The 20,101-nt window shown below is 39.4% G+C and overlaps 2 protein-coding genes across 7 annotated transcripts; one reads left to right on the top strand and one right to left on the bottom strand.

Annotated features, from left to right (window-relative positions):
* Positions 1-2,611: 2,611 nt before the first annotated feature.
* Positions 2,612-8,685, bottom strand: plaat1 (phospholipase A and acyltransferase 1). Of its 5 annotated transcripts, none has more exons than XM_068707409.1 (5): positions 8,598-8,685; positions 4,943-4,992; positions 4,397-4,535; positions 3,488-3,756; positions 2,612-2,737 (listed from the first exon to the last, which is right to left on the bottom strand). In XM_068707409.1, the coding sequence occupies exons 2-5, from the start codon at positions 4,967-4,969 to the stop codon at positions 2,636-2,638; spliced, it is 537 nt and encodes a 178-aa protein (XP_068563510.1). In that variant the 5' UTR covers positions 4,970-4,992; positions 8,598-8,685; the 3' UTR covers positions 2,612-2,635. The 5 variants fall into 5 exon arrangements, with proteins under 5 accessions (XP_068563510.1, XP_068563513.1, XP_068563512.1 ...); XM_068707412.1 differs by having other exon boundaries at positions 8,603-8,677; XM_068707411.1 differs by having other exon boundaries at positions 8,617-8,677.
* mfn1b (mitofusin 1b) lies at positions 7,096-19,913 on the top strand. 2 transcript variants are annotated; one of them, XM_068707407.1, is made up of 18 exons: positions 7,096-7,247; positions 7,712-7,869; positions 8,066-8,201; positions 8,804-8,966; positions 9,905-10,029; positions 10,195-10,303; positions 11,129-11,236; positions 11,473-11,626; positions 11,926-11,993; positions 13,668-13,789; positions 14,049-14,175; positions 14,610-14,714; positions 14,794-14,896; positions 15,863-16,089; positions 16,234-16,407; positions 16,687-16,883; positions 17,830-17,964; positions 18,829-19,913. In XM_068707407.1, the coding sequence occupies exons 2-18, from the start codon at positions 7,722-7,724 to the stop codon at positions 18,896-18,898; spliced, it is 2,271 nt and encodes a 756-aa protein (XP_068563508.1). In that variant the 5' UTR covers positions 7,096-7,247; positions 7,712-7,721; the 3' UTR covers positions 18,899-19,913. The 2 variants fall into 2 exon arrangements, with proteins under 2 accessions (XP_068563508.1, XP_068563509.1); XM_068707408.1 differs by having other exon boundaries at positions 7,690-7,869.
* Positions 19,914-20,101: the final 188 nt, after the last annotated feature.

Raw genomic sequence — 20,101 nt, 5'->3', positions numbered from 1 at the left:
ATGAAATCAAATGGTAAGAAGTCAAATGCAGTTAATAAGTATGCCTACTGTGCTTCAGTTCAATTATTTAATTTAGAGATGCTTTCCACTTTAAAAGTTGTACTTTTTAGTCCACCACACATCACTGAACGCTACGACTTTTCTGATTCAGTTTTTCCATACCAAACATGTAAAGTCCTAAAAAATATGATTCATTGCAGTATTTAAACCACCCACCAGTAACAACAGTTAAGAAAAATGATGCACAATGATGCAGTTAAGGGCAACTTCATCTCAACCACAAAAACAACATTGGCCTACTTTCTCTTACCCAGTGGTATCTATAAATAAATATATATATATATATATATATATATATATATATATATATATATATATATATATATATATATATATATACTTTTTTTTATTTAGGAATGTTTTTAGATAGACTACATGTTCAACTCCTAAACCCATCAATATAATAGTGATGGTGAATATAATGTGGTGATCTCCTCAGTGAAAAAAAATGTCACACTCCAAGCTTCATATTTATTCAGATTTGACCAACAAACACCATTGAATGTGGTGTAAACCAGGGGTTCTTAACCTTTTTGACCTTGGGGCCCAACTTTTCAAGTACAAAGTGGCCCGGGGCCCATTCAAATATTAACACTGTATTGGTTTAACTAATTGATCTCACTCTTGGTTTGATTTGTGTTCAATAACAAAATCAAATTCACTTACAGTTTAACAAGCAAAAACCTTGTCAAATAAATGACATGATACATGATACAATGTGATCATCACATTTATTTATCCTGTGTATGTAAACCTGCATATACAACAAGACGCCCAACAGGCTAACAATTCATGGAACAAATCAAGGTAAACAAGAACAAATTTAAGGGTTCAAGTCAGGCTTATTAACACAAAAATAACTAATAATTAGGTTTTACTACAGAAAAAAAGGAAGGACTCTCAAAAAAACTGAGGAAAAAATGGAAATTTGATAAATATGTGGTAATAAAATACATTCAAAATAATAAGTTTCAAATTAAAAAAACTGTATATAGAATTGAAATAAAGTGCAAATGAAAATATAGCCTTATAATATGTGAATTCTATGCTTCAGCAGTCTTCATTTTGGCATGGCAGAACCAGAAGTTGTTCTTCATATCTGTGACAAATAAACAATAACAACAGTCACAACAGTCCACACACTGGGCTCTCGGCTCTGCCTCGTTACCTCCGTTCACAAAGCCGCACTTAATGAAGTCAGGTTTGTAAATTTAGACTTTTCGGGGGGTTTGGCACCACTTTCGTCTTAATTTTTTTGTTTTAAATTAGTGCTGGGCAACGATTAACATTTTTAATCGTGATTAATCGCATGATCTTCTGCGATTAAACGCATTGTTATGCGCAATGTTCAATAATGAATTCAAAAGTAGTGTATTGTGCACTTTTATTTTAAAAGTACTGCTGTATGAACAAAAGTGCAATAACATTTGGTTTGCAAACACTTTAAACAAATCAGGTTATTTTTAACAGCAGTATTCCCTTTACACAGTAGCAGTTAAAATACAGTTAAAATGATTCTGATCATAGATATTCAGTCGGTGTTCACAACTTTATTTTCATGTGTGTAATAGATGCAATTTGAAATATACACCTTGAAAACTGCAAACCTATCTGTCATGTTTTTTTATGTTTGTTAAATTCTCAGTAGGATAACTAAATGATATGCTTATTATACATATTCCAAACAAAACAACTTTAAAAAATCAAAACATTTTTTTAAAATTAATCATTTATTTTTTGCTTTTTTTGGTCAGACACATATGCAACGCTGAGTACTGTGAAATATGTGTGGTATTTGTTATAAATGTACGTTGGTACATAGAGTGATAAGAAGTTGTATTTGGAGGGACTTAGGACCCAGGGGAATGTAGATGAAGCATGGAACGTGGAGGGAGTCTGTACCGTAGCAGTAACGTGCATGTGAAGTTATGCTAATAAAGAGTGGAGTTAAGAGCAGTTTGTTCTCACGTGCTTATATGTTTATTTAAAAACACAACAATGAGACGTGTTACCCGGGGGGGCGGCAGGAAGAGACGCTACACACACACACACACACACACACACACACACACACACATACAAACAGCTGTTCACCGCTCGCTGCCCGGTTCTTGTGTTAAAAGTGTCCGCTCAATAATTATAAATAAACTGCGTTAATGCGCGATAAAATAATTGTCGGCGTTACTTAATTAATGCGATAATAACGCGTTAACTTGCCCAGCACTATTTTAAATACTTCTCCATAACTTTCGCTACAGGCTAGCGGCTAGCTGAGTGTCTTCTTCTGCTTATTTGAGCTTGTTAAACAACTGACTGACGCATTACCGCCACCAAGTGGTGGGAAGCTATATTGTAACTGAGCGTCTCATGGATAACAGTAATATCTCTAGTGTCTTCAATTGATAACCTATGCGGTCCCGCGGCCCTCGCGGCCCACAGGTGCGAAACTGAAAGGTTTCTGCGGCCCTCTCGGTGGCGCTCGCGCGCAGCCCCATAGTTAGGGATCACTGGAAACTATATGAGGCCAGTTTCTGAAAAAGTAACACAATCATTTGCATATTTGTTAATTATTTATTTAGAAAGGCCTGTTTCTGGATCGCGTGTTGATCAGTCCCAGGACAGAGAAGGCACTGGCTGCTGCCGTCACCAAACTGATGGCCCCAATAGCCCGTGTAGCCTGAGGAGACAAGGAGGACAAGAGGACGTGATCTTAAATATATTTAATAACAAGGACTGTGCTTATGTTGAACATGTTACAAGTGTTTGCAACATACTCAGAAATGAACAGCAAAGATTTTTGAGAGGGTTATAGAAATTATTTGATAATTTTCCCACCTAAAATCTGGTCACAAAACCATTGGAAACTTGAATTAATTTAATCTAATTAATTCAGCCTCACCACAGCTGCTCTATGAAGACCACTTTTCAAGGTTGTGGGGGTGAGTGACATTGAACACATTGATTTTAGGTGGAGTATTCTTTCGATATCCACCCAGACTGTAGCCATAAATTTAACAACTCCAAACCTGTTCCTAAATCCACCTAGTCCAGACAGGCTCACTGATTATTTACAATTATCTAGTTTTGCCAAACCTATGGGTAGTACTAAAATGGAAGGAATCTACTCCAGGTGAAAGTAAAAGTAAAATAGTGTCCCTTTATATTACACAATCTGGCATCCACAATCACAGAATTGAAATACATAGAAATAGTCTGGCATTCAGAAAGTAACACAGGTCATTAGAAAGTAAATGTTAGATTTATTTTATGGTAATGTTTACTTGAAAGAAATCGTTATTCTTTTAAATGCCCTGTTCTCTTTCAAAGATATAATTCACAAGTGAAACTATGACTGTGATGTTGAGTGAAAAGCTAGTATTTTACCCTGATGGCACAAAAGATGGAAACAAAACAAACATTGAGAGACCTGCTCAGATACCCCCTCCCCGTAGCGCAGAAGGGTAACAAAGTGCTCGCAGTTGCTCCCCAGCAGGTCATAGGACACCTCTTGGCCAATGAGGACTTGCGCTCGCTGAATGATTTCCGAGACGGGCAGGGGTGTGTGGTTGTGGTCGTACTTGTTGTTGACACGGTACGAGTCACTTCCCACCACCTCCTTCAGCAGCTGCATGCGCACCACTGCCTTCCTGCTAAAGACGGACTTCACACTGGACATGGCGGCTGCCTGGTTCTCATCTGGATAGGAGGAGCAGAGCCTCAGTGTGATCACATGTATCTACCAAAAGTGAACATTGTAAGATCTTGGACCTGGAATCTTGCAGGTTTAGGAAAATAGAAAGGCAGCTGATGTAGGGATGCACAACACAAACTGATCCAAAAGGCATTTAGGATCCTGGTCACAGAGACAAAATGTATCATCATCGTGTATCATTTCATAAAAACTGTAGTGTGAAAGACAGGGGAAATCCACTTAGTACAAAAACAGCCACAAGTCCTACGCAGAGCTGAATTTTCAGAATCAGAACTATTCCGGAACTAATCAGAACTATTCCGAATAACTAAGGATGCGTTTAAACTTCAACTTTGTTTGTTGCTTGATTAGTCACAAATATTTCATATTCTACAATAATACCCAAGTTTCCGGGGACTCTAAACCAAGTCAAATTGGTGGAAGACGTACTTAGTATTTACATAAAAGTCATAATACCACAATGTAAAAATACATTAAAAGTCTGTCATTCAAAACATGACCCTTTTTCTTACAGTTTTAGCATCATCCAGTTAAAGTGTGTCAAAATCGACCAATGATATCTGAGTTATCACTTTTTTTTAATTAAAGTTAGCTCATCGGTTACACATCTCGTTTTCTACTGACCAACAGGAGTTAAGTTGATGATGTAACCGTCTCCCAGGTAGAGAGCCCAGTGCTGATAGGCCGGTCTAAAGATCTCAATGAGGTCACCAGGCTGGGGGTCACCAGAGGGGTCAGAAAGGTCGGGGTCATTAGAGGCCATCTGCACACAAAGTGGGAGACACAGGGAGACACATATGATGCAGCAACTACTTCACATATCAATTGCTGTCATGAAAGTTATGCACAGCTTTCAGTTGTCTTTATGTGTTCATTTTGAAAAATAAATTTGGTCCTAAAATAAGGCTGTTTAGAAAATAGAACATTTGGCAATTTGGAAATGATTTCATATCATAATGAAGAAACATCTGATGCAGTTTGACAGGCCAAATTATTTAAATGTTATAATTTAGGGAATCTATAGCTGTAAATAGACTCAGACATACGTTTCCCTTTTCAAAGGTCAGCAAACATCATTCATACTTCATTATTACATAACCACATTCAGCCATCATAAAAAAACACCCTGTTAATATTGTAGTCATAATACCATTCTTTCAGTCAACTTACAGTCGTGTTTTGTTGTTGTTTATCCATCCCACATCATGCTTCCACAAATTCTATAAGGGAAAGAAAACAAACACAGGTAGAAACAAACAACAAAACTATTTTTAACCCAACAACAGATCACTCAAGAGTTCAAAGGCAAAATAAGTAAATTCATAAAGAAAGAGAATGCTAGATAGGATGGTACAATGCAAATGGCACCTATACGTAAATACACACACACACACACACACACACACACACACACACACACACACACACACACACACACACACACAATACATACATAAGCTCTTTTGTCACCTGTGCTGCCACAATAGCATCGACACAATGGGGAAGCTGACAGAAAAATAGTTTGAGCCCAGGTTATTTCACATAGAAATAATCACCCATAACAATCTGATTTTGTATCACATATATTACCCTTATGTCAAAGTGCTTATAGTTTTTTTGTTTGTTTTTTAATGATTACCTTGGATCACCTAAGATAATAATTAAAATATCTAGATTGTTTGTTAATTCTACAGAGAGAAGAGTTTAGTTTAGATCAAAATTATACATGAATGCGATGAAATCAATATCTACCCCGGAGAGCAATTAGTACATCCATCTCATCATTAATGTATGACGCTGGAGCCTCGCTGAAAAAAACGCCTCATGTTATTTTACCAAACCAAAACTCTAACATGAAAACATACAATACTCTGTACGGACATTGTGTAATTATTTTGTGACGCTCTAACATCCATTGTTACTTTATATGCAAAACATTCTGTGGAGATGTAAAACAAAATATGAAAATGAAGTGCCATAGATACCTTTAAAGTCCCTTGTTGTGATGTTATAGCTTTATGAATGTGATAGTATTGAATTCATGCCAGCGGCTCAGTTTCAGAACAAGTGCATACAGGAGTAATACTTACTCAAACACCAGCAGCTTTTTCTTCCTCACCATTTTAATTTTCCATCATCAATCCGAACATAACCAAAAAAAGAAAAATCCAGCAGGAAAAGAAAAACAGAAAGAGATCGATTCCAAGTTTCTGAGATGATAAAAGGTTGTCAAATATCCAAAAGCCCAACTAGACGCTGGAGGTCCTGGTGGAGGTATTTCAGTGTCCGTTGCTCTGACTGATGACAGTTTGCCACAGTTGCTAAGGTCACCCACACATATACACACACACACGCACACGCACACGCACGCACACACACACACACACACACACACACACACACACACACACACACACACACACACACACACACAGGGAGGCGTTTCCTCCCTGCCATTGTCCCATTCACAAGTAGACACACTAATCTTCTGAACAAGAGTTATTGTGGATTTGCAAAGGAAACACATGCATGACTGATTTAATTTAAATACTATCTGATCTCTTTGCTTGTAGAGATGACATAGGGTAGCAGCCCATGTGTATGTTCATATATTCCCTTCTGCTACTTATAATGTGGCAAATGGGTAAACAGATAGATGGATAGGGGGCAGTACTGTAGTGTGGATGGATCACTGTACCAGTTTGGTGATATTCTGTTGATACTGGGGCTGAAAATCAGATATCAAGCTTGAAGAGTTGTTTTTTCCAAGTGAAAAACATGAAAAATGCTGTAGGAAACTCTCTCTCTCCTTACTTTTCTTCTGCTTTTTTTAAATGATTAATAGCTATTATATGTGTTATTGCGAGGTAAACGATCGTTTGTGACATGCTCCATGTCCTGTGTATAATTAATTATACCCTCAGCGTACTTGAGTCTTGCTACAGTAAAGTGGATCTCAGGGGTCAGGCGCATTCTCTGCGCGTTGATTGGCTACTGCAGTTGGAAGCTGCGTCAAGCTCCAGGTAGTACATTTCATCATAGCAGGAAGAACAAAAAAAAAAATCACAGTATGTCAGTTAGAGGGGATAATTTATGGAACACAATATGTGTAACACAATGTTTAGAAATATCTCAAATGAACAACCACAGACAATATATAGAGTTAACACAGAGCCGTCTAATATCTCTTTAAAGGGCTCTGAGTTAGCCCAACTGACTAAGGTTAGCTAGCCTTGGTGACATAACCTTAGGTCTGTTATGCAGCAACTCGAGTCAACTGTGCTTTTATTTTGAAGTTTGTTTCCGGTAGCCTGTCTCCTTCTACGACTAGCTTGTCATTTGCCATTACCGCATACAAACAGAAGGTTAGCCAGGCTGAGTAATCTTTCACCAAGGAAAGGGATTATCTGTACTGTCGCTGTGTATCCATACTGTTGTGTTATGTGAAGAGGACACTGGCTGTGTTAAGACTGTGGTAAGGAAATAATACAATTATCTACCTGTGCTAACGCTAATCTACTACCGCGTTGCCGCTTGTAACGTTAGCTAGCATAATCCGGTAACGTTAGCTTGCTTGGCACCCAGCACGCGTCCGCTCGTTTATTACAATGTTTTTAAGTATGAATCATAAGTAGTTAAGAAAAGCCAAACATACATAGTCATTGCATGTTATACTCACGTGTAATGTGTATCGTGAGATCACTGTTAACTTCTGTAATGGCTTCACTAACAGTTGCATAATTTAGTTAACATGTGTTATTTAACCTGGCAGCTTTCCTGCAGTGTAACAGTTAACTTACCGTGTAACCTTAACAACTGCAATATTATCACAGACGTAAAACTGTGCAGTGTGATCTAACCTCTGTAATAATAGTCACGTTGTTGGCTAACATTGGTCATGTCTACTGACATGACAGCGTTTGCCCTCTCGTTGTTCAGATTGAACACCATGGCTGCAGCTCCTCACCTCAGACGGTCAGATTCAGCTCAGGGGGAGTTCTCCCCTCTGAAGCGCTTTGTTGTGGCCAAGAAGAAGATAAGCGATGTGTTTGAACAACTGCTGAACTATGTGAAAGAGACTTCAGAGTTCGTGGAAGGTGAGAGGATTTTCTTATCTGCTCCCCATTTGTCAGACAGCTGTAGTAGGACATAGTGAACAGGATTGTAATACTACTAACAGAAAAGTAATTTTATGATAGATGTTAAAACATTAACATTTTGTATCATCTGTCGGTCAGCCTCTGTCTGAATGTTATATGAAGTAGGTGTTGTTCGTCTGTGTGTTTTGGACAGAGACCTGTGGGAATAAAGCTTTGGAGAACATTGCGAGTCAAGATCAAAAGTTGGAGATTCAGTCATATGCTGACAAACTGGCCGTCATTAAGGAGGTGCTGGCACGCAGACACATGAAAGTGGCCTTTTTTGGCAGGTAAAAAACGCCTACACACAACTGAATTGTATTTGTAAAGAATATTGTCTTTAACGCTTTTCTGATGTGATTCTCAACAGTCTTTTCCATAAAAGCAACATTTACAGATGTAATTATTGTGATGTTGAAGACTGTGCAAGTTAAACTAGTCCTTTCCCAAATTATTCAGGTATCATTTTTGCTTTCACGCTTATCTTCGTTAAATTTGACTATTATCCGTGACATTTCTCAGTAACCTCATTCATTTTCTGCTGTTAATTGAACCATGTTGTGCTCTTGCACTGATGCAAAAGAATGCTTTCAAATCCAAAACACAATAGGAAGGGTGTGTGTCACCGGAAAAAAATATTTCTTCTGCTTGATTCAGTAATGACAATTCACAGTATCTTGACCCACCTTACATTGAAAACACTACCTGTCACAGGTGAAGCCAGATTATCCTTTCAGCCTGACGCATTAGTAGCTGCATATTTGTGTCGCATTAACATTTAAAAGGAAGTAGGATGTAACACCCGAGGACTTTTACTTTCATTTTGAGAGTAATTTAGAGTTTGAGCAAATTATTAGCCTCCAAATGCAGTCACTGACTGTTTTGTTTTTAGGACCAGTAATGGTAAAAGCACAGTGGTCAACGCCATGCTGAGGGACCGCGTGCTGCCCAGCGGGATTGGCCACACCACTAACTGCTTTCTTAGTGTAGAGGGCACTGATGAGGACAAGGCCTACCTCAAGACGGAGGGCTCTGATGAGGAGAAGAGCATCAAGGTAATCATGTCATTTTAATAAACGTTTTGGTTAGGTCTTTGTTGAGCAGTGGTCTGTCTCCCATTCATATATTTACACACTTTTGTTCTTCTTAACTATTGAGAACTACTTTGTACTTTTGCTATAGTAATAATTTACTCGTATACAGTCTATGGGTTTTGCACAAACCAGAATCTGGTGTGTGTGTGTGTGTGTGTGTGTGTGTGTGTGTGTGTGTGTGTGTGTGTGTGTGTGTGTGTGTGTGTGTGTGTGTGTGTGTGTGTGTGTGTGTGTGTGTGTGTGTGTGTGTGTGTGTGTGTGTTGACTTACCGAACCCAACATGTGTAAATGGAACACATGCTACCTGAACCTACAACCATGTGAATATAGACACAGGTATGCAGAATATTTACGGTGGTGTCAGGTGTCTGAAACGAAAGCCTCAGCCTCCGTGAACTGAATGAAGCGGTCTCATCAGTTTTAATCTGTCTAGTGCTTTTACATGGTACTGTCTGAAGGGTCAGAAATGAATGTGGGGTTTCCAGTGAAATTATATTTAATAGCTGTTAATGTGAAGGTAAGATTAATGGTAGTATAAGAATCCTGATAGCCAAATAAAAGCTTCCTTATAACATTCCACTGTTCAATTATGACCTTATCGATACTGTAAATTATACCTTCCTGTTTAAAATGTCAAAAAATTAACTGGATAATGCACCATACAGCTTAGAAGTATGGAAGTCTTCCTTTCAATGCTGTAAAACCTAAAAGAACAAACTTTAAAAAGTGATTAAAGAAACAACCTTGTGCTCAGATTTTTCTCCCATGTTATTGTAATAATGGTGTTCATCATAGCGTCAAATAGTGTTCATCATAGCGTAACACAAATAGAATATACATTAAATAGAAGTTATTACATCAACAACCATAACGTCGGTCTATTTACATCTCCTCTGCAGACTGTAAACCAACTGGCTCACGCTCTCCACATGGACGAGAGTCTGGACGCCGGCTGTCTTGTCCGCGTGTTTTGGCCGAAGACCAAGTGTGCTCTGCTTCGAGACGACCTGGTGCTTGTGGACAGGTAACACGATCCGTTAATCAGATCTGGGAATTCATAAAATGTATAAATCAAGGACATTAAAGAGTTGGATTCACACAGAGAAAGTCAGTAAGGTGTAGGGGGAAAAAAATCCCGCTTAAATGGACTTACTTTACATATTATGTGACTTCTCTTCCGCTCTCTTAGCCCAGGGACAGATGTTACTTCACAACTGGACAGCTGGATTGACAAATTTTGCCTGGATGCTGATGTCTTTGTGCTGGTGGCCAACTCTGAATCCACACTTATGAACACGGTAATAAGGCCTTATCATTAACTTTGTCTTACTCATTCAACGGTAGCGCAAAGCACTGATTTTGTTTATTAACTGTGAACTCTGTCACTGTCTTGCAGATAATATTTATTACTTCTCCCATTTTATGTCAGTTGTCTTTGAAGTTGTATGGATAGTTTGGACATCGTTAAACCTATGAGTAGACATTTCCATTTTTGTTTCCATAGCTCATTATCACTTTGTTCCTTTTTAAATGTCTTTTTGTGTCCACTCAAGGTGATGAGAGTACAGTCATTTTGCCACTCAAGTTTTCCATTATGTCCATCCCTTATTTGTACTTAAAGGGCCAATGTGTTTGTTTTTCTCAGCTGAACGGATTACAGAGTGGAGAATGTGGCTGCCTATGTTTGTGTCCAGCCACACAGGCCCCACTCTTGTTTCTGTCTGCTCAGGCATTCATGCGATGTGATGCTGCACACAGTCAATCACAGAGCTTAACCCTGCCGGATAGCTCTTAAAGGGAAAGCAAGCACACATTCCCCTCTGTGCTATCCCAGGGAAATAAATCACAGGCTTTATGTAAATAATGTCAGATAGTTAAATAGCGGCGACACGTGAGCGTCAGTGAGAGCCTGAATTCTGGCTGGGATGTTGCCAAACTACTTTGCTGTTGTGGTGTGTGAAGTAATAAGTGGCTTTGCCCGGCTTTAACTGGGATACATAATACTACTCTAGTAAGCACGAGAGCCCCGTTCTTCCATGCTGTCAGGTTTTATATTTAATTCTTAAAAAGAGAGGGGGAAGAGTTATTTAATAACTCTTCCCCCTCTCTCTTCTGCCATCTAGGAAAAGCACTTTTTCCACAAAGTGAACGAACGTCTGTCAAAGCCCAACATCTTCATCCTCAACAACCGCTGGGATGCTTCAGCAAACGAACCGGAGTACATGGAGGATGTGAGTCAACCGTTTGTTTCTGTCTCATGTCAGAATCAGTAACATTTGATCGTTACAGAATGTGCAAATGTCATAATTCTTACAGGTTTGTACAAAATTACCAAGACTAGCCCATTAGGGTTAAATAAAATAAATGGGATGTTGTTTGTTTTGTTTAACAAACTAAGTTAGTGTTGGCAATGAAAATATAATTTTATAATAATTTATAATTTTTTATGAACTTATTTTTTTTTCAGGTGAGGAAGCAGCACACAGACCGTTGCGTTAACTTCCTGGTGGAGGAGCTGAAGGTTGTGGACCGAGATCAGGCACCCAACCGCATTTTCTTCGTCTCCGCCAAAGAGGTGCTCAACTCCCGCATGCAACGTGCTCAGGGCATGCCCGAAACAGGTGAGGCTTCGCACTTCAGCGGATGCTCTATTTGTGGAGGATGGAGAAACTGTGCATATCCTTATGTTTGATATCAGGATATTTTTTGGAACCTTTTACTTATTTTTTTACTTACTAAAAGAGTTGGATATCGCTAAATTCCATTCACGTTGCAAATAATGCAATAATTGCAATAATGATAACGGTGATGACAATAATGAAAATGATCCAAATCAAATAATAAGTCAATAAACATTTATGTATTTTTTTATATACCTGATGTATGATGTGTCTGTGCTACTTTTCATTTCATCCAACAGGTGGAGCCCTGGCTGAGGGCTTCCAGGAGAGACTGAAGGAGTTCCAATGCTTTGAGAGGAGGTTTGAGGTGTGTGTGTGTGTATGTGTGTGTCCTCTCAATATCTTCCAATAATTGTATTCCCACTTCTCAAAGCATAATCTATTTCTTGTCTGTACCCGACAGACAGATTTAGACGGATATAGAGCAATGATTTTGGCATATTTGTAATTAGACACTGGTATATGTGCTACCATTAAAGTCAACAGTTATGCCTCTCAGAGGAAAGCAGTGTCAAGCCAAAAAACAGCACGGATGCTGATTAAGTTGATAAACACTGCGATTGGTGTATCATGAACTACTAAGCCAATCTTTTTCACATTGTCTGACTTCTGCTGGTGAGAATGAGTTACACCTGTGGAGAGTGGAATCACTATTCTGAGAAGTGAGGCTATATCCTTCCTTCATTCATTCAGACCAGGAGATACAGCTATTTAATAAAACAATACACAACCAAAGTTCTTCTAACTTTCGAGCAGTCAACTACTCGAACCTGGAACGAGTGTTTAGGTTTCACCATTCAACATGAAGCTGGCGGCTCCAGTGCCTTCTAGACCAATCACTGTGCCTTCTCCATCAACCTGCGTCTTCATTGCTGAAGTCTAGATTCACTTAGGCGAGGACATCCATTTGTTTTTGTTCCACTTTGATTTTGTTCTGTTTTTAACTTTGATTGTTGAGTTTTCTGTGTTTTCATTATAACTATCAGGAATGTAATTGTGTCCATCCTGGGGGGAAATTATCATTGGATTAAATCTATAATCCGAAAGTGTGTTTTAATACTACATGTCCCAAGCACTCGTTGAGCAGCTCCTTTGTCACTAAACTAAATTGGCCAATAATCAGAACAAATGGGATCTGATGTCATGCTGCACATGCCTCAAATCGTTTTCCACACATCAGCAGGATGTTACCTTCCTGAGGAGTTAAAAGGTGTGCAGCCTATCTGTAACGAATACATATTGTTTCCTGTGGCTGTTTCACAACAAAAGCCCCACGGGTTTTGTCAGTTGAGTGCAGCTCTGATACACCATACAGTACCAACAGTAAACGATGAGCCTGTTGTTAATGAGATGAAATCACACTGGATTACATGCCAGCCTCCTGTAAATTCCACTTGTATTTGAATGGAATGTGGGAATGGTGGACTCCGCCACTAACGATTAAAACTACTTTATAGAGAGATGATAAATGAATGTAAACACATTGAATGATTGAAATCTCAAAAAATGGTTTTGAATTCACAATAATCATAAGGATTATAACTATAAGTAAAACAACAAACAACACTAGTGCTTTAGATATAATCTGCTTGTTTTGTGTGGCCTACTGTGGATTAAAGAGGGAATCATCACAAATGATCATTTATCCCAAAATGACACAATATTCCTACTTTTATATGTTTCTGTTTTTTGTTGTTTTCTTTCACTTTCATTCTTGATTGTATACAGTTGATATGTTTTTTTTTATAATTTTCCTGTTGCTTTATCAACACATTACTGTGACCTTGCAATGGGCTGTGGGACACAAGATAGACACACTGCTGCTGTCATTATCACACCTGTGTTCTTCTCTTCTCTTAAGTTAAAGCAGCAGGTGTCTATCTTGTCTTCTGTTTGTCCCCGGTAGCATGCTCATACATGCGTCCTATCCAGCAGCAGCCCCTATAGCTGTCACAGTAACTCGTGTGTTATGGCCTCGCAGGAGTGTATCTCGCAGTCAGCAGTGAAAACAAAGTTTGAGCAGCACACTATCAGGGCCAAGCAGATCACAGAAAAGGTCAAGAGCATCATGGACGCCATCAACATTGAGGCGGCAGAGAAGAGGTGAGTGTCTTGTTACGTACATAGTTGTTAAGTGGGAATGGATTGCTTGACATTACTCTATGAAACTAAGTAAATATGTTCAGGTAACATGATTTGAATGGCATTTTGTTTAATAATAGAGAGATAAATTATCCAGTAAAATATCAGAGGTTTTCTTAAAAATGTTACTTTCTACTGTGTTGCTCTTTGACAGCAATAGCGTTCAGCTGCTAGTTTGCATTTGTGACTTTATTTCCTGTTTGGTGGGGTGGGACCTCAGAGTGGCGGCTCTGGAAGACAGAGAGTATCAGATGGACCGTCTGGAGTTTGTCAAGAATCAGCTCAACTTGCTGATTAATGATATAAAGAAGAAGATCAAGGCCATCAGTGAGGACGTGGAGTCTAAGGTAATGACAACAACCGGTGAAAGAACTTTTGAATGTTGGGTTTTTGTATGTGTGAAACTTAATTCATCTTCATTGAAGACTGTAAAAACAGCACATCTAGTAGTAGGTTATTGTTTTGTTAATGCACTAATTATTTCACCCCTTCTTTAAATGAGAGTTTCGTCTGAATGTCTCTCATATACATGCTTCAAACTGTTTCATGCATTTTTCAAACAAAGCCAATACTGAGAGTCAAAAAACTAACAACACGTTGATTGAAACCAAGAACAGAAGTGGTCTTACAGGTAGATGTCCATCAGAAAGGACCAATATATGCTGTTTAATGCACCAGCTTGAGATCTAATGTGCTGCCGGTGTTTCTTTAAGTAGGACGTATAAGTCCTGTCTGCTCCTGTGCTGCAGCCGACCGATAACTCTGGATGTGTTTCATCCAGGTATCCTGCGCCATGGGAGAGGAGATCTGCCGTCTCCACGTGATCGTTGATGAGTTCCACTGTGACTTCCACCCTTCGTCACATGTCCTCAAGCTCTACAAGTCTGTAAGTAGTGGCACGGATTCATTATTTGTGACCGCACCTATCCTTGGAAATGACCGTCTGACTCCTGTTCTGTTTGCAGGAGCTGCTGTCTCACGTGGAGGAGGGGATGGGCAAGAACCTGGCCTTCCGCTGCTCAAACGCCGTCAACGCTTCTGTCCAGTCCTCTCAGAAATACATGATGGGTAATTACACTGTAAACATGACTGGACAGAGTAATGAGATCTCCTTTGTAGTGATATTGCATTGTCAACACATGCCGAGAACAAATCTGTTCAGCGCAAGCTTTGGCCTCAGCCTGTAGCCCTTAGGTTTAGCCATCAGGTGTGAATAGTTCTGCTGAACCTAAAGGTTGGCTAAAATACATGAAACACTAATAATCTGCACTCCATTATTCACCGCTTAATGATCTAAACTAATTACATCAACAGCAAGGGATTATGGCTCTCTCTTGGTCCTTTATGATATTGGGTATTGTTGAGTGTATCATCTTAATAAAGCGAAAACACAAAACAAATACAGATGAAAGAATAGTGAAGATGAACGGTTGGTTGTGGAGAAGTATCATTTATCAGAACCTTTCCATGCGTTAAAGGCCAGGGAATGAAATCATTTTATAGAAAATTACATCAGCCCAGATTTCTAGTCCTCCATTGTTTTAGTTTTTTTCACTCAATCACTCATTTAGAGTGTTGCTAAACTTAGTCAAAACCTTTTGGGCACTCAGGCTATGGTCTGCAGCGCCCAGCACCCTGCTAAATTTACCCTCCTCGCTGAATGCCATCATCCCATGCCCCATTATGCTACAAGTGCGTCACTGTGACAGGCACGCATGCAAGCTGTGCTCAGTGACAGTGACAGTGACGTTGAAAAGGTGTTAATGTGCCCTCTGATGAAAAGGACTCGGGTGCTGTTATGACATTGTGGTGTGACTTTTTTTTTCTCCCCTCAGGAGAGATAACGAAAACCAGCATATTCAAATTGAATCTAATCTTTTTTTGCTTTAAAGACTACAATGATAAAATGTTGTTTTTTGTCATCATGTGTTGCTATCTTCTTTATATACAAATTAAGCCACTAATGATCCCATGACTGCTGAGTATTTCTGTCTGTTTCTATTGTATTCTCATACATGTTTTCTCTCTCTCCAGAGAGCATGCTCCCTCTGCTTCCCTCTACGGCCCAGAGCCAGGTCCACATGCTGGTGCCTAGCAGGAAGTTTGACCTGAGTTACGACCTAAACTGCGCCACACTTTGCAATGACTTCCAGGAAAACATTGAGTTCCAGTTTTCGTTGGGCTGGACAGTGTTAGTCCACCGCTTCCTGGGATCTGTCAACGCGCAGAGAGCGCTCCGACTGGTGGACCACAACATCCAGGTACAAGCCAGAGCTGGTTGTATCGTTGGATTAACTTCTGTTTCATATTGTGATTGTTTATTGTCAATAACGCTTTGTTCACATAAACACAAACTATACATTTAAGCAAGTCAGATTTTTAAAAACGCCGCTGTCATTACTCAGGCCTCTCGACCAGCGCTGGCCCTCACGCCCTCCTCGGGACCCCCGTCCACGACGGCGCCGCCCAACAACGAGACGGCCGTCATGTCCCAAGAGGACTTGATGGTAGCCGTTGCAACCAATGTGGCATCCCTCACCTCCCGCACTTCAATGAGCGTCATCATCATTGGAGGAGTGGTATGTTGTTTCCAAAATTGGTCTTGCATGTTAACATCTGGGGTAGATGAACATATAGAGTTATACATAATGTTCTAGCCAGCTTCAGGTTGCAGGAAACTGTCTGCTGTAGGTTATAGCAACAAATAAGTAACTTAGTTATTTTCACTAGTGGATTATAAACCATCAGGCAACTCCTTTGTTTTATGACATTGCACTGAATAGAAAGGCCGGTCTAATTATAAGGCAGCTAACCCAGCTTCTGCTTGTTTATGTATTTATTTATTCATTCATTCTAAGGTGTGGAGAACGGTCGGCTGGAGGCTGATAGGTCTGTCGGGCTCACTGTACGGCTTGCTGTACCTGTACGAGAGACTCACCTGGACCACAAAGGCAAAGGAGCGCACTCTGAAGCGCCAGTTTGTGGAATACGCAACAGAGAAGCTGCAGCTCATAGTCAGCTTTACTAGTGCGAACTGCAGCCACCAGGTCCAACAGTAAGTCCTGATACAGGATCATTTCTGTGATTTCATAGTAGAACAAACTAGACAGAGCAGTGCATGAAAGAGTTGTTTTTTTTCTTTTAAAGATGGTAACAGTGGTCCAATTTAAGATGATTTTCAGACAGTTCTTTCAGTCTATATTCTAGCATTCAAGGTTGTGCTATCTTAAGCTCACGCACTTCATCGTAATGTGTTGAATAGTTTGTTTTTCTTTCCAGTTAATCTTTGTTGTGAAACCCACCCTGAAACACTGTATTAAACCATTTGTAATAATGCCCAGTGTATTAAGTCTTTAACATTCAGCACATTAACAACGTTCATGCTGGCATTAGGTGCTCATGTCTCTGCACTAGAGATGTCAGTTTTAGTTTTGTTTCAGACGTGTCAGTACAAGTACAGGAGGCGCTCCTTTTTAAGTCTGGTGGTCCATTGACTCAATGAGCTTTGGTGCAGCTTTTGGAAGTGCTGTCCATGTAGAGGTGCTGCAATTTTAATGTATATGTCGTAAATTGCCTTTTTTATTTTATTATAGCCGCATTTTGATTAGGTCATCGTTTAGGGTGCTCCCATTGATCGGCCACTGCTCGTTAACGGCCAATATTTGTTCTAAATAGTTTGATCGTGGTCTCTATAAAGGCAGCTCAGAAGAGCCGATGAGATCAATCGATTCTGAATTTAATCAATACTCATTGTTCAATACGCTATCCACGGTGCGTCCTGTCTAATTTGTTAAAATCAGCACCCATTTTAAATGAACCTATAGACTAACATGCATAACTGGTCTTATGGTTAACACACACACACACACACACACACACACACACACACACACACACACACACACACACAGAGAGAGTCCTCATCCCCCCCCCCCCCCCCCCTCCTCTGTAGCAGGGCTAAATAAATAAGCACTGCAATTCTGTGCCCTCTGTGTTTCCAGGGAGATGGCGGCGACCTTTGCGCGGCTCTGTCAGCAGGTGGACCAGACGCAGAAAGAGCTCGAGGCGGAAATCCGGCAACTGACAGCCACGATAGATCAGCTGGAGACCGTCCAGAGCCACTCCAAGAGCCTGCGGTCAGTGCCGGCTCCTTCTCTCATCGGGGGCAACATGAAGGGGGGAGGGGGAGGGGGCAGTAGTTTTTGACTTTTTGGGGAGGTCTAGTCTGGGGGAAAAATTAATACTACGGGAACAGCAAAAAAAATGACAAGACCTGGAGACAATCAAATTCTACATCCAAACTTGGCCAAATTGTCCAGACCTGAAAAGTATATTGGTCTTTTTTATTTATTTATTTTTTTACAACTTAAGCATGCTGCACTGCACAATCCTGCAGGCAGTTCACAGATTGACAGTTTAATTTAAACTGATTTCGTCATACATAATTGTCACAGGATGCGGTTCCTGTGTACAAAATGACATTTGTTAGCAGACCTGATAATGCTGCCACTGGCTGAGCAGTTTTTCAGCTTTTTTTTATACTCACGTTTGGGGAAAAAAAAACGTAAGATTTAACACAGAAAGGAAATATAAATATTTTTGTACTGATAGTGCTTTTTCTGTACTTTTTTAGAGCTTGCTTTAAATTAGAGTACTGATATGTATAAAATTGTACATAGTTGTGTCACAATACATCAAACATAAATATTGGTGGAAAAAGGCAAATTAGTTCTTTAAACAGGGATTTTATTCAGGTTGGGAGCGTCTGAACATTTTTATTTTATTTTCTATTTCCTGTTCTTGAAAGTTTGAGCATCAAATGTTTGGCACAACAGTGAGATATTCAGTCTTGGTATACATATGACTGCACTTTTTTATGAAATTCAGATCCTACAGAACTGCAAATAAAAAGTTTAACAGTGAGAATTACATTTACATTTACATTTTACTGTTTTGGATGAAGTTGGTTCAAATGTAACATGTGTTTGTTTCCTCTGCAGACATAAAGCAACAGACCTGGAGAAACAGTTGGAGGTGTTCACAAACCAGTACCTGCAGCCTCAGCAGTGAGCTGCTCTTCTTCAGCGCTCCACAGTTTGGTTCTTGTTGAGCCAATCATTCTTCAGCCTCACGGCGCCCCGGTCCTCGTCTCCTAAACTACACCGCAGTTTCTGTCTGGACAGTAGTGCTGGAAAGATGAATCGATTCAAGGAAATCTATAGATGTTTTGATAATATGAAAGGTTAGTCATTTATCAGACATGAATACCAAACGTCTACAGCTTCTCGAGTGTGAAGATTTGGTTCTTTTTTGTGTCATTTGTAAAATTGTAAATAGTCAACAGTTTTTTGGGACATTTTGTAGACAATTAATTAATCAAGAAAAATAAATTGATCACACGATAATGAAAATAATCAGTAATTTCACTCTTAATGGACCGAAGAGAGTGAAGCCCCTCCCCTGCCAATTAGGTGTTTCAGGTGCTTGAGAAACTGCAGTGAACCATCTGTCAAACAAAACTGCCTGTAAAACAGAAACGTGGACTCGTTGTGCGCAGAGACGCTCCACAAGGTGGTATTAGAATCTCGGTCGGCGGGAAGACTTCTGGTCGGGTGCTATATTTTGACACTAATGTGCTTCTAACTGTGAATATGCCTTTTTTGACTAACTTTTGTGAAGCAAATGAAGTTCGAGTGTCTGTAAGACTATACATGTATCTTTTCGGGCACATGATCTGTTGTGTTAGCAACAAAAAAAATATATATTTAATAACAAAAGAGACATTTTTTTCCTTAATTTTAAGGACCTAGTTGAAGTTAGTTGACAGAGAAATCACTTGAGTAGAAAGGGAAAGCATGTCTTTCACATACTGTTGTCTCATGTTCTATTTTCTAACTGTCCAAACTGTATAGATCAAAAGCTTTGGAAAACCTCATATTTTATAATATCCTACTTTATTTATAAACTTTAGACTTAAAATGATAATTATACCAGTCCGCAACTGTCTTCTTTTTTTTTTTTTTTTCTTGAATGCGTGTTGAAATACCTCCAGATTTGCCTGATTGTATTAAATCTGCCACAATCTAAAAAAGGACTTTTTGTGCATTTATTTGAGACTTTTACCCCGTGGAGTTTACAACCACTATTAGCACCCTGTGTCCATGTTTTGTTTGTATTTTGCACAAGCACCATGTCTGCACAACTGCTAGAAGAAAACATGGATGTAATTGATGCACTGTTTAGAATTATTTTTTAAAACTGCTTTGCAATTTT

The sequence above is a fragment of the Cebidichthys violaceus genome, unplaced genomic scaffold (genome assembly GCF_023349555.1).
Source record: "Cebidichthys violaceus isolate CVI_PGR_0920_01 unplaced genomic scaffold, fCebVio1.0.p SCAF_13, whole genome shotgun sequence".
NCBI lineage: Eukaryota > Metazoa > Chordata > Actinopteri > Perciformes > Stichaeidae > Cebidichthys > Cebidichthys violaceus.
This window is presented reverse-complemented; position numbering and strand designations above follow the sequence as displayed.